The following is a 13,827-nucleotide window of genomic DNA, read 5'->3' as shown; positions in this document are numbered from 1 at the left end:
AAACACCCCACCTCTGCCTGCCCGCGCTGAGAGACAAATGCTCTATATAAATGAACAAAAAAGCTTTCTCACACTAGCAAACTAATTCAGTCCAAATCTGCAACACCATCAGCAGTATCATCTCTTTTCCTGCAGACTTACAACAAGTATTCTATTACTGTATGTGCAAATTTTCCATTATAGCAAATTTTATTTTTCCAATATTCTTTTAAGGATTTGTTGAGCAAAAAGAACACAGAAAAATAACACTACAAGACTACTGCCTGTAACTGTAAACCCAGAATAGCTTAAGTTTCAAGACTTGATGACAGTCCTCACAACTTGTTGCCTCCTGTGTAAACACACTATGACAATTCATGTTCCGAACAGCACGCATTCTAGAAAGTTAAATCTGCCAGGGTGAGAAGGAGGATGAGACACACCAAGACAAAGTTCAATATGACACCTGGTCAAATGCAAAGATAATCTAATCCCATTGTACTGACCTATCTGCTGGAAAACACAATCTCTCATTTTAAACTTCGACACCATGAGCTGATATCCAGGCTTTGGGTATCAGAACTTCTATCTGTTCTGTATGCTCAAAAATACCTCAGCAAGCAAGAAAGACAGTTTGATATTCAACCCAGTTTCAAAGGAGCTAATGAACAATTGTTTTCAAAGAAAGCATGTTTAAACTTCTGGTGGAACAATAGTGTTGCAGATTTACACTTCTTAAAGGAGTATGGATATTTGGGAAGACACCAGGGTGGCTTTTACAAGCAGGTACACTTACACACACCAGGAGTTATGTATTTGCATTTCAGCATAACCTCCCCCACTGGACTTCCCACCTTATGAACCCGAACAACAGAAAATGACCAAATAGAATGCTTGTAGACAAACCTTGGATTTGAACTTCATGATCTTATACTTTGGTGAAATGCAGTCATTAAATTCCTTGAAAACACTCATTATAGTTACCGGAGTCTCTGTCTCTTTGCCAGTGGATAGGTCGATTTCCTCAAAAACAGAAGTCAGGTTTTACAAATTAGCAAAAAATGCCAGCAGACATGACCAACAAGTTGAATTTTGCTTTGCTATTACGAATCATATATCTCTTCTTTAAGAGAAAATTACAATGCAATCAGCCAAGAAAACTCAAATTTAAAAAATATTATTTGAAACAGAGTGTTTAAAAAGCAATAAGTTTTCTAGTAATACTTCAAGAAAACTTTATTTCCTAAACAGCAAGTCTAAAGGCAACAATTTGTGTGCAGTTATTAGGGTCGGGGGGAAGCAGAAATACTCTACTCTGCATCTCACATGTGATATCCTGTGTATACGTTGTACTTAACTTTACCACCTACATCAGACAACACTGGCTTCAACAGTTCCCATAAGCACACTACTAGAACTCATAACCTGCCATAAGCAGAATGAAAAGTACTTACATTTGACATGCTTCAAAGACATACTTACTGTTTCACGTGGCAGTAGATAAACAGTTCTCTCAATGTTTTTCACTGTGACACAACAGCTGACATAGGTGTTCGCAGATTCAATCCAAACTTTGCCAAACAAAAATACCACACCTAAGGAAGAAGGGCAGAGCAAAGAATTCAATACTCAATTCTTCAATTAATCATTCTTAATGTTGCTTAAAGCAGCTTATTATGTATTCTTGCACAGAAACACAATCATTTCTGGTTCAGGTCCTTAAACAAGAAATCTTTCTGATGTATCAGCACATTCTAAATCATTTTAAATACCAGCTTTACAAATGGATACCTGTATAGTTTTTCATGCCCCTACCTCCATCACTATAGTAACAACACCTGATTCTATGTGAAATTCAAAATGGCATCACACAGCCAGTCTCAGAATTCTGTTCGGATACTCCATTTCTACCTACATTAGTTTGATAATTCATGGGGAGAGAGAGGAAGGAGAGAGAAGTCAGTGAAAGCTGAAGATAATCAGAATGCCTGTGCTGTCAATCACTGCTGAAACATGTGTCATCTACAATTTTTTATTCTTCAGCTAGACCAGTACAATTAAGCTATTCTTCCTCCACTTTAGTACCGTGAGATCAAGACCCTACCACTAATAAAACCTGGAGAAATACATTTTGAAAACAACTAGCAGCTGATGGACTGTAGAAAGTTTTCAACTATTTTTAACAAATGATGACACTGAAAGATGTATGACATTGCAACAGGTACTGGATGCTAAGACAGCAGTTGTAACCAAGGTAGACATTCAGAAAGCCTATATACAGCAGGACTAGCGCAACTGACTCTTCGCTGTGGACCACATCATTATTGTACATGCACATGTCCGAGCCATGGAGAATGTGGCATTAGCACAAAATGCTCCAAAATACTAATCAAGTGATGCTAAAGTCTGAAATAACATAGAACAAGGCTAACTGACTTTCATGTACGGTTTGTGAATTACAAGTAAAATAAACTTCCAAGTACAATTCAAAAACCTGGCTTCACCTGAGTTCTCTTCAAACTCCAATTAATTTGGAATTTGATTACATGAAAGACACTCTCCCTACAGTACACTACTGTTAATGAAATCAGAAATAATCAGAACTGAGACTGGCTCAGAAACAGCATTTCACACAAGGAAGATTTTAAAACCTGCATTTCTCCTTGGTCTGACAATGCGCAAACAAGTCCTTGGTTAAGAGATATAATTTATCTTTGCCACACTATCTATCAGACATAAAGGCACCTTTCTTACTCCATTAGATCAAAGATAAATCAGTGAGGATGCACTAAGACGGGTGACAGAGTTAAGAGTGACAGGAGAAGAAAAATCATTTCTTGAGTGCTTGGAATAGATGTGAACAAGACTACTTTTGTCAAGGACAGAGAAAAGAATGCTGCAGTTTTGAAGATGATGAGAGCAAGAAACAAGCTTCAGCTGCACAAAGTATCTTAGAGATTTTAATACAGAGGCAACCTTCAAGATTTAGACAGTTTGAATAAAGGGATCTAGAAAGAGCTCAAATTACAGATCTAAGTGACAGGGAAGATGAAGTTCTTGTCCCCAGCAATTTATTTTTTTCTTTTTTTTAAAGGCATAAAACTCAGATAGGTTTGTATCATACAGAAAGATGAAGCTATGAGAGAGAACACAAAACAGGAGTTGGTCGCTTGAACAGCTGGCAATATTAAAAGGATGGAGAAGTTAACCTGTCAGAGGCATACATATAAGCAGGTGAGGTAGAAAGAAGGATACACGAGCCAGTCAAAGACAGAGTAAAAGGCTGCCTGGATTGCAAAGACAAACTTCACTAATATGTCCATGCTAGAGTTGATGATCTTAATCCCCAAATTTTACAGAATCAGAGTAATTTAGGATGGAAGGAACCTTTGGAGGTCATCTAGCCTAACACCCTCACACACACACCATCCCTCCAACACGCACACACAATGAACGCAGGGCTAACTTCAAAGAGTTCTCAAGAGACATTTCATATGTAAAACCAAGAAATGAGAGAAGAAATAGCAGGACCTATCCCTTGTAAGCCTGATGATGGAAAGAAGAAAGAAAAAATAGGAGTAAAGCTTATAAAATACAAGGTCTGTGAAGAGAAAGATCATGTTACTAATGAACCAAAAGGCAAAGTTGAGACAGGGAAAATGTCTTGCAGAGGGGAAAGAAAGGGCAATTTTTATTTGTTATTTCTTTAAAATGTTAATAGGGTTACAATTCTCAAGTTCTCTGCCTAAGATAGTAAAGGGAGTTATGAAAAGTAAGCCTCCAAAAAAAATCATTAAGTTTGAAAGAGTCTTGTGATTATGCTATAGTATTTACTCTTCAGGCAATGCATTTGACATCACAGCAAATGAGGCATAAACAAAGATCATGAACATGTTAAACAAAAAGCAGTACCAAAATTTTCCCTTCTACACTACTAATTGAAAACAGGTGCAGTCTTTATTATTCAATCCTGAAAAAGTCATAATGAGAAAAGAACACTCCTTGCATGCGAGGAACAGAAATCCTTTCATAATTATGTTCCATTCAGCAACCACTGACTTGGAAGACAAAAAAAAAAGAAAAAGAACAATAGTGGGGTCTTTAAAAGTAGCAATTTTATATTAGAGCTATTGATTTCATCAAGATATCTATGAATATTACCACTTAAATCACCAAGCTGTTCAGCCCAGCACAGTCTCATATTTAAGTTTGGCACCCCAACTCACAACAAAAGGTGTAACAGAGAAACATAGCTGACTTAATGCTTACAGCATCAACCCAAAAAACCTTCAACAACATATGGAAGAACCTTCTGATAGACCTACATGAAGCACAAATTAGAAACCCAAGATCCTAAAGCTGCTGATGAAATGAGAGGATGGATGGGAAGTGCTTAGAACAGATGCGAACACGACTTCTTTTGTCAGGGCTGAGATCAGAATGCGGCAGTTCTGAAGACAGTAAGAGCCAGGATTCACACTTCAACCGCACAAGTGTCTAAGATGTTAATACAGAGACAATCTTCAAGATTTAGACAGTTTGAATAAAGGGATCTAGACAGAGCTTTTATTTTTCAGGCCACCTTCCTCCCTTGATAGGCATGCCTTTCCTTTGTATAAAATCATGCAACTGCTATTGTACAGACCTTCTGTGGATTTCTGGTGGGTTATTATCCACCAGAATTTTAGGTTACATTTCTGGAAACAAGAAGAAAGCATGCTCAATTGTTGTACCACTGAGTAGGAAATTAACACTATCAGCTTACTCCTGGAGTGCACAGGGTTTTAAGAAGGCCAGTGGGTCACCAACACCGAGAAGTGCTAGTAGCTCCCTTTGTACCTCCCTACTACTATACTAGACCAAGAGAACATTCTTACTTTGCCCAGTCATAGTGCCCTGTGCTGAGGACTGGGCGTGGGAAAAACAAGAGATCAACATATAAGTTATAAAGCACAGAGAGACAGGGTATCTAGACGTAGTTTCGGCAACTCTGAAAATCCCAGTTACACAGAAAGAATCAGAATGGCATTTTCTGCCTTTAACTGAATAGTTACCTGGCTGACTGTACTGATCTTCATAAGCATCCAGCCAATAAAATTTTAAGACTTGATCATCATTTTCCCCATTCACAAGTGGAAGGAGGTTGGGGTCCAGCTGAACTTCTGCCACTACTAGATCAGCTTCGTCCTCATCAATTCTGTCCCAACATGAGATATCTGGGAGAGAACAACTTCTGCGGGTTTTGCAGAAGAAGAAAGAAACAAGAAGTAAAATTGTGCCTTTGCTATAACCACCACTGCTTCACTTTATTTCAGCCCTATATTCTCAGGCCTTTTATTGCTCTTTCCAGTACTGAGCAACATTCCCAACAGCTGGGTTTCCTCAGATTTCTTCTAAAAAGAAGGATGGAGTGACAAAGAGAGAAACCCACACATAAGTAGGGCTCTCAGTACACAACACACAGGCTTTGAAAGTCATTCACTTGGTATTTCAGACTTGGTCATTCAAGCCTTTACATAACAAATATATCCATCCATCTGTACAAGTTGCTCAGTAATAACAACAGATTATTTCAAAAAAATTACCTTTTCAGTCATTAAATGTCTTTTTGATTATTCAAATATTTTACAGTTTAAAGGTACAGAAACATATGATTCAAGATTCTTCCAAACAATAAAAAAAAAATTAATGGGGAAACCTCCCCCTCTTTTCCCATTTCCAAAGACATAGCTGTTAACCATGTGAAATTACTTTTAGCGACAATGCTTTTAAATACAACTAACGTTATGAAATACCTTCAAAGTTACTTAGAATAACCATCATTAGCAATTCCTTATTTTTGCTTATTGTCATCAAAATTCATTGTTAACACCCACATTGAGCCACCTCAATGTACTGAAATATGTGTTAAGTTGTCATGTGCTAAATCCCAAGAACATCAAGTATTTTCAATTAAGTAGGTATCAGCATCTTCAACATTACCATTTTTAACGTGGCTACAAAAGAAAACCACATCGCATAGCATTATCATCATTCTGTCTGTATTGCAATTATCTCATTGGCAAAGACAAATACGAAGATAAATCTAAGGCTTATTGGTAGAATAAAAAAAAAAGTAAAGGAGATTCTTACAAGACAGATGTCTCTTTCTTCTCTGATTCCAGCTGCTCCGTCTCTTTCTTTTCAATTTCCTTGTCCCTCTTCAAGCTTTCAGCTGTCTCAGGTATAGTTTCCACATGCTCTGCTTCCATAGGTTCATCAAAGTCCTCCTCATCAAAATCCATCATTCCCTGATCATCATCTGGAAGCGTTGCACATAGAACTAAAGGTTTGTGTCATTAAAATGACACACTGTATACTACAGCAGTATGCACAGATAGGATACTATATGCATGAACGTAATATACAGTATTAATATACAAACAAAATATCACATTTAAGCTAAGCATCTAATTAGTATAAAATAAGAAGTGTTTTAACACTAATATGCCGTATTTAAAGAGTTTCCAGAACTGAGGCTTGATTTCTTTTTGATACCTTCAACAGCTTTCTCCTCTATTGTCTTCACAATTCCCCTATTTTCTGTAGCTTTTTGCACATACTCGGTATCCTCATTTTCAGAGACTATGACAGATTTTGCTGTGTAATTGGGATGTTTAGGATGAAATGAAGCTGGAGGAAGAGCTTCCTTTCTGAGATGAGCAGGAACTTTCTTTGATATAGGGGTGATTACCTGAAAGACATTTTAGCCATGAGTTAAAAAAAAATTTCTTAAGAGCAAAGAAAGGGACAAAAATATAAAAACCAGCACTCACTATTTGCAGAACTAGTAACCAGAGCTAGAGGAAAAGCTCCACATATTTTGCAGCACAACAGCTAAAACTCCTCAAAAGTAAACTTTAAATTCTATAATATAATTTCTGCTGTGATGTGCTTCTACTGTAATTTTAAAAAGCAGTTTACAACAGGCCATAGTTGACGTTTAATTAAGCTTGTGGTTACTTTCACTATTTTTCCCACATAGCAGTACTCCATTCCTAAATTAAAACCTCTGTGTCAATTGAATACGTGACAGTATGCCTGTCCCCAGGCAGGGACAGAGCCTGGAACACCTAGGGCAGGCCAATACAGCAGTTTACACCTATTCATATCAGTAATGAGTTCAAGATGTCTACAAGACTCCATGGGTCTAGAGAGCAGAGTGTTTCTCCACTGGATTTCATCAGGCGACAGACATGACAAGGAGAGTGAGCAAAACAAAGAAACTACATTTCAGCATGCTCTGCGAGCCTAAACTCTGAGGCAATAAGCACAGAGTTTGTTTATTAAACAGAATACCACTATGGCAGCAGCTACAGAACCTCGTGTTATGGAAGATGTGTATGAAGTGGCCTCCACCATGACCAACAACAGGTGTCTGCATCTACTGGTGCTTAACCTGCAGCAAGGTCCAAAACCTTTATCTTTGGGGAAAGCTGTTATTTACAGACATAGAAATTAGAGTTGCACACAATCATTTCTAGAGTTTTAATCTCAGTTCAGATACTTCTGCTGTGGTCAACATCAAACTCAGCGCTTCACTCACCTTAAACAGAAGGCAAACATTACTTTATCTACCTTCACCAACAATATTTGCTAGCTCGGCCAAATGAATTTATTCATACTTCTATTTCTGCTTGTCTCCTGAAGTAGAAAGCCTCACTGCCATCTTGCTTTTTATGCCCATTTATTTTCTGAACCTGCACTCTTCATCCTCTTCATCTGTTTCATTGTCTAAAATCTCCAATTCCTCCTCCTAGAGGAGGAAGCTATCAGAAGCTATCACCTGACCAGCCTGCCTGGGAATTAATTTCCTCTCAATGTTTCCTACGAAAGCAACCACCATTTTGCACCATAAAGACCAAGATCCTTTCTTACTGTAGCTCCCCTTATTTTCCTTTTTCAATTACTTCTAGCCTTCAAGATAATTGTTGAGATGAGTGCCACTGGTCATTATTTTCAACATAAGAGTTGATGTCACTCTTACACAAGGTTTCACAAGTCAGACTTATCTACTCTACTCCATTTGTCTGCCACATACTCTGACCAAATATCTCATTCTATTTCCAGCTATAAAGTCCTTTTAATTTACTAGAACTCTTAACAAAATATTAGCTTTCCATCCTCAGCAGCCCATCCCTCCTTTCACTCGAAAATCTTCCACTAGGGTAAACTATCCATAGCTTCAGTTTTCCATTTCTGCAGAAGATAAGTTTCTTATCCTTTTCCACACTGACAAATACTCTTTCTTCTGCTTATTTCACTTCCCATCATCCTTTCCTTGCCATAAGAATCTTTTCTACTCTTAGGAAAAAAAGAGACAAAGCAGAAGCTCACCTTCACGTAATGCACCTAATGTTACAAAAATAGTTTCACCTGTCAAATTTAACAGCTGTATACCAATACTATACTAAAGATACATAAAGAGTTGTATTCTGTTTCTGTATTAACATGGCAGAGAAAGATGAAAAATGCATTAAGTTAGACAGTAACATTGCTAAGGAAGCTAATGAGAACAGTAATTTCTAGAAGCAGAAATAAAAGACAACAGTATTCAAATCAACCAAAATAAAGATTAATTCTCAGTGATGAGAACTTTTTTGATTTTTCCTTTACCTTAGGAGTTTGGGACTGCACAGAGAAAGGATTCAGTGGTACTCCAGCAGGTCTTTTCCTTTTCAGCATTATAACTGGTGGTGGACTTATCTGAACAGTCTGAATGAAAAGAGAAAGTGACAAAAAAAAGAGGTGTTGTTCAGTGTTTTCTTTTGCCTTGGTTAGTAACATTTTCCATCAAACAGAAATAAGGCCACCCATATTTCTCATTTGCCAAGAAAACACAACTCCTGATAGACAACTCATCCACATAAAAAGTTATCTGAGCAATCAGCCCACAAAGATAGATGCTAGAAGTTTTTTGTTAAAGTTTGAAAGAAAGATCGTCATCAATAAGTGAAACCGTTTTCAAACAGTGGGCATTTCAATAGCTAACTGTGCCTTTAATGCACAAGTATCAGAATAACTGGTGGGATGTTCTTCATGTCTGCTGAAACAGTAAAACTGAGCACCCATGCCTCAAGAAAAGCAGAAGTGCTCTTTCAGCACTGTCACACTAGAGGAAAACCCATTTTAATTTATTTACACATATAGAGATATTTTACATTCATTCTGATCAACAGCTAATAACAAAAGACGTTTTAGAGAACAAACAACAAAACCAAAAACCCAATAGCTAACTACTATTTAAGTAAATGGAAGCCATAGTGTAATTATTAGCATTATTTCCCCTCATCAATGTTCCACAAAATTTGACAACATTAAAATGCATTTGCTTAATGATTTGAGGGGTTTTGATAGCCTAAGATATAATAACACTCTATCACATGTCATAGGGAGGAGTAAAATCGTAAGCATACAAAACCAATACAACAACTTTACATTGGAACATCTATACCCCTCTTACTGCTCTGTAAAAACAATGTGCTTATTATGATACAACATATTTCAATAGAGGATCTCACCACTACAGCAGTTTCAGGGTTTACATGTGAGCAATCCTTTCAGTTTTCAGAAATCCTGCTAACCAGTATTAACTCATTGAAAAGTCATTAATGATGAGGAAGAGCCTCATTTAAAACAGTCCAGTCCTGCTACGGCAGCCATCCTGCACTCCTAACTCAGAGGAAGTGTTAATCTGGTTCTCTGTAGCAAACTGTGGAAAGCAGGAAGTAGACAGAAGTTCAGGCTACGTCATCTGCTGAAACAGTCCTCCCTCAGCTCCTTTCGTGAACCTGAACACACCAGATGGGAATATCCTACTATATACTGTCTGCAGCTTAGTGATACACATATATGATTGTCGTGGTTTGGCCTCAGCCAGCAACAAAAAAAACACGCAGCTGCTCGCTCAACTCCCACAGCCGTGGGAAAAATTGGCAGAAAGAGCCAAAACTCGTGGGTTGAGATAGTGCAGTTTAACAGAACAGCAAAAGGGAAGAGAAAAAAAAAAAAACCCAAACAATAACATCGATAAAGAGATATAAAGAAGCGATTACAGTACCGCCACGCACCGGCTCCTGGGGGACATTAACCCCATCCCTGCTGGAACCAGGACAATGATATACACAATTCAGATGCAGGTAAATCCTGTTTCACTCCAAGCTGACTAAGACCTGGAAGGCTGCATTAGCACAGGCCCTATATCACATTAATATAACCCATCTCTAATCAGGACCTAGTACTTTTGGCTTATCAGACCAATACAGTCCTGCAACTTCTGCATGGCAGAGATGAGAGGTAGACTACATACATATGTGGAATTACCAAGCAGATGTGCTATGGAAGAAATCAATCTTAGATGGTCTAGTTTTAGGATGAATTTTATTTTCCTGATACGTTCCACAGTGAGTAAAGTGAATGGATTAAGGTGTTTCAAGCAGATTTTATTAATATACTTACCTCAGCATTAAGATCTTGAAGAATATCGCCTAGTAAATCATCCTTTGACAGGTCCACAGTTTTCTGTAAGATAACAGATTAGCCAAACAGTTCTTAGTTCTATGTGCAAACCCAATCAGGAGACCAGCAGCAAATGACTAAAGGGTTTCTACAAAACACACACAACGTTTTCAGGAATACTCCATGCATAACAGACTGTAACGGGAGTTTATGTCTTGCTGGACACAAGAAACTGAAACGAGCCCTTGCTTTATTCCACTCCCACTAAAACACTGCAAATAAGTTAGAAATCTTTAAATTAAAAAATGTAAAAACTTACATCTGTGTTTTTCTTCCCAGCACTGGCTATAAACATAGACTTAATTGTGTTTGGCTTTGACACCACAGATTTCTTCACGTTCTTTTTATCACCCATAGATGTCTTGCCACCTTTTCCTAAAGAAAAATATAAAATTGTGAATTCTGTATCAGAAAAGCTCAATGTTTAAGGGTCCAGCTATTAGCAGGAATAGATAGCTGAGGTAGTCCGTTTCTTCCACCTTTACAATGCTGGCTGAAATGAAGCCTAACGATCTTTCATTTGCTGCCAGCTTTATAACGGCTGTCATGCACACACATAAAAAAAGCAAGGCCCTATCAGCACCCTATCTTTCCTAGTCCCGTCAGAGATGCTCTTTGCATACTCAAGTTCATACTCCAGAAAAAGGACCAAGATACTTTACATGGACACGTCTCTAGAAAAAAAAAACACAAACAAGTGTCCAGGACTTTGGCAATAGGTTTGGATTCTCAATATCAGACTCAACTTCTCAGTTTGCCACCAACTTCATGAAGTTGGCAAAATCATTTGATCCCAGATCTTTAAAAGCATGCAAGTATTTTAGTGGCAAGAGACCACGCATCCTTTAGGTACTGGCTTTGGAAACCAAGATCATTCCCAGGTGTATTTGTTCTAGAGGTAAATATATATCCCACAAAAATTGCCCCAGCAGTGCTGAAGTAGTCAGCATTGATTTGGCCTCAATTTGTGGAGCTCTGTCTTCTGCATCACAGAGGCTAAACAGTGCCACAGTCACAGGCACAGAACTACAGAGCTTCAAGTAATGTGTCATTTGGCCGTATTCACCACATACTGATGCCAAGAAGTTGCCCATTTCAGGTACCTTTTAAAAGCCACAGGAAGACTTTCTACAGTGGTTATGCTCAACCTACCTTTCTTATTGGAACCAAGAGCATCATCATCCAGGTCTTCATCAAAGATTTCCCTTCCATCTTCTATGTAACCTATCCCATCTGTAGAAGAACAAATTGTTAAAAATCTACATTTTGAATTCTGTCTTCTGATATTTCTAAATATATTCATAATCCAAAATTTTACGTATTTAAACACTTTTTTCCCTTCAAAATAGAGCAAAAGTTATAAATATAGGTAATATTATATAAATATAAAAAGTTACAAACTACAGCACTCTCAGCTGTATCTTTTATTAGACTAAATATATTACTATGTTTTTAATCAGAAATTATCAATTACAGTGCTTGTTTTTGAAGTTATATCATTGATAACTGGAAATCAAATTTCAAAACCAATTCCAAAAATGGGAAAATATTTTCATTACCATCCTAATACACTACTACCAGAACAATGCAAAAGATTATTTTCTATATAAACACTTATATTTTTCTTGTCTCCTAAAACAATTTGTAAGAATGTACTAACTACAACTTACCTTAAATCATGAACATTATGAAGCCCAATTGAGTTGTAACATTATAATCAAAATAACTTTCCAAATGAATCTTAACGTACCATCATCAACAATCCAGTCATCATCCTGACGTTCTCTGACCATCTTGGAGTATGCTTCCTCATCTATTTCATCATAAACACTTGTGAACTCCTCAACCTACAGGTAAGGTATACTGAAGATTAACAGTTCCCATACCATTATATATTAATACAGGTCATTAGTAAGAATATAAAGTTCCCAAGAAATGCATGTTTTCATACACTGTTACACTGATCACAACTAATAAGCATAGTTACTAATTTAGTTTAAGTTTCCTTTTTTTGGCAGTGACAAAAGATAACTTATCAATTTTTACAGTTATCACAGTATACTGAAACTCTAAATCAACTGAAGCACTGGCAGAGATTTCTTTTGAAACTGACTTCCTTTATTGCTCAACTCACATTACAAAACAAACCAAAAAAAAGGCCAAAATTCCTAGCAGTGGAGACTTCTGACCTTTGGCTCTACTCTTAAACACCAAGATGAGTTCAGTGAAAACAAAAGTGATTTGATGTGCCCAAGCATAATGCTGAAGATGCTCTTCTGTGCCTCAGAGTAAATTTGCATGTTAATGATCTATGTACTTCAGGCTTCTTTAGATTTATCCACCTCAATGTGGAAGTCACTTCCTGTTGGCATTACAATTAATTAGGCAGTACCAACATTACACTGCCAGATTTCAGTTCTACCAGTTAAATACTTGAATTTTGGTTTCTTTGTGGAAACTCAGCATTATCAGTATTAATAGATTTCATTAGTGGATTTCATTTAAAGCTTTGAAATTAATTTATAGTTTAAAATCATTTGAAGTTTAAAAAAAAAAGTACTTCCTATCATTAAAAATATTATTGCATAATTAATGTTAAGTTGGCCATTCCCTGTGGGATAGTTATCAAGCAATATCAAGCATGTTTGACTTGCAGTTGATCAAATTGTTTTCATTTTGAAAACAGAAAGAAACAAATAAATGATACCAGAAACCTGCAAAACAATTACAGTTACATTCGGAAAAACATACACCATTAAAAAAAAAAAAGCCGATATGAACAGCAGGTAGCTTTTGTTTCCCGTAACTTTTAGGTATGCATAAAGGGTAGCTAGGCATCTCAGCTCATATTCACTTTTTATTAAAAAGATGATGAATTTTCACCTCATATTTTATTTTTTGGCCGGCTTTGGCTTTTTTCAGACGTTCTAGTGCTTCTTGCTGGCCTCTTCTAGACTTCTTCTCACGTCTAGAACGTGATGCTGCAAAACTTCCGGACTCATACATAGCTGCAATTAATTAAAAACAAAAGAACTAAGTTTAGTATCAAGCTGCTGTTATCTGCGGTGTTTGGTGTTCAGTGATGTATTACTAGATGGCTGCAGTTTTGTTAAAATCAACATAGAGACCTACTTGGCTAAAAGCACACAGTCACGGATGGCTCTAGATAAGCCAATTTTGGAATTACATTGAAGGCACTGTGTCAGACAGACAGAGAAATAAACACACTTCGTGCCAGTTCACATTCAGCAAGAAGCTACCACCTAGATTTCTGAAGCACCTCTCAAATCT

The 13,827-nt window shown here is 37.1% G+C and overlaps 1 protein-coding gene across 2 annotated transcripts in view; it reads right to left on the bottom strand.

Annotated features, from left to right (window-relative positions):
- The window catches only part of POLA1 (polymerase (DNA directed), alpha 1, catalytic subunit), a 207,886-nt gene extending 194,344 nt beyond the window's left edge, over positions 1-13,542 (bottom strand). The window contains exons 1-11 of one of the 2 annotated variants that reach the window (XM_009893114.1): positions 13,420-13,542; positions 12,287-12,383; positions 11,689-11,769; positions 10,796-10,911; positions 10,477-10,539; positions 8,635-8,733; positions 6,517-6,712; positions 6,112-6,280; positions 5,034-5,212; positions 1,462-1,574; positions 886-1,002 (exon numbers count right to left, since the gene is read on the bottom strand). In XM_009893114.1, the coding sequence (XP_009891416.1) occupies positions 886-1,002; positions 1,462-1,574; positions 5,034-5,212; positions 6,112-6,280; positions 6,517-6,712; positions 8,635-8,733; positions 10,477-10,539; positions 10,796-10,911; positions 11,689-11,769; positions 12,287-12,383; positions 13,420-13,542 (1,353 nt within the window). Of the gene's footprint in view, positions 1-885; positions 1,003-1,461; positions 1,575-5,033; positions 5,213-6,111; positions 6,302-6,516; positions 6,713-8,634; positions 8,734-10,476; positions 10,540-10,795; positions 10,912-11,688; positions 11,770-12,286; positions 12,384-13,419 lie in introns of both variants that reach the window. The other variant, XM_009893112.1, reaches the window with a different exon arrangement.
- Between the last annotated feature and the right edge of the window lie 285 nt (positions 13,543-13,827).

Source organism: Charadrius vociferus, unplaced genomic scaffold, assembly GCF_000708025.1.
Source record: "Charadrius vociferus isolate BGI_N301 unplaced genomic scaffold, ASM70802v2 scaffold169, whole genome shotgun sequence".
NCBI classification, from domain to species: Eukaryota; Metazoa; Chordata; class Aves; order Charadriiformes; family Charadriidae; genus Charadrius; species Charadrius vociferus.
Note: the sequence above shows the minus strand (reverse complement) of the source record. Positions and strands in the feature narration are given on the sequence as shown.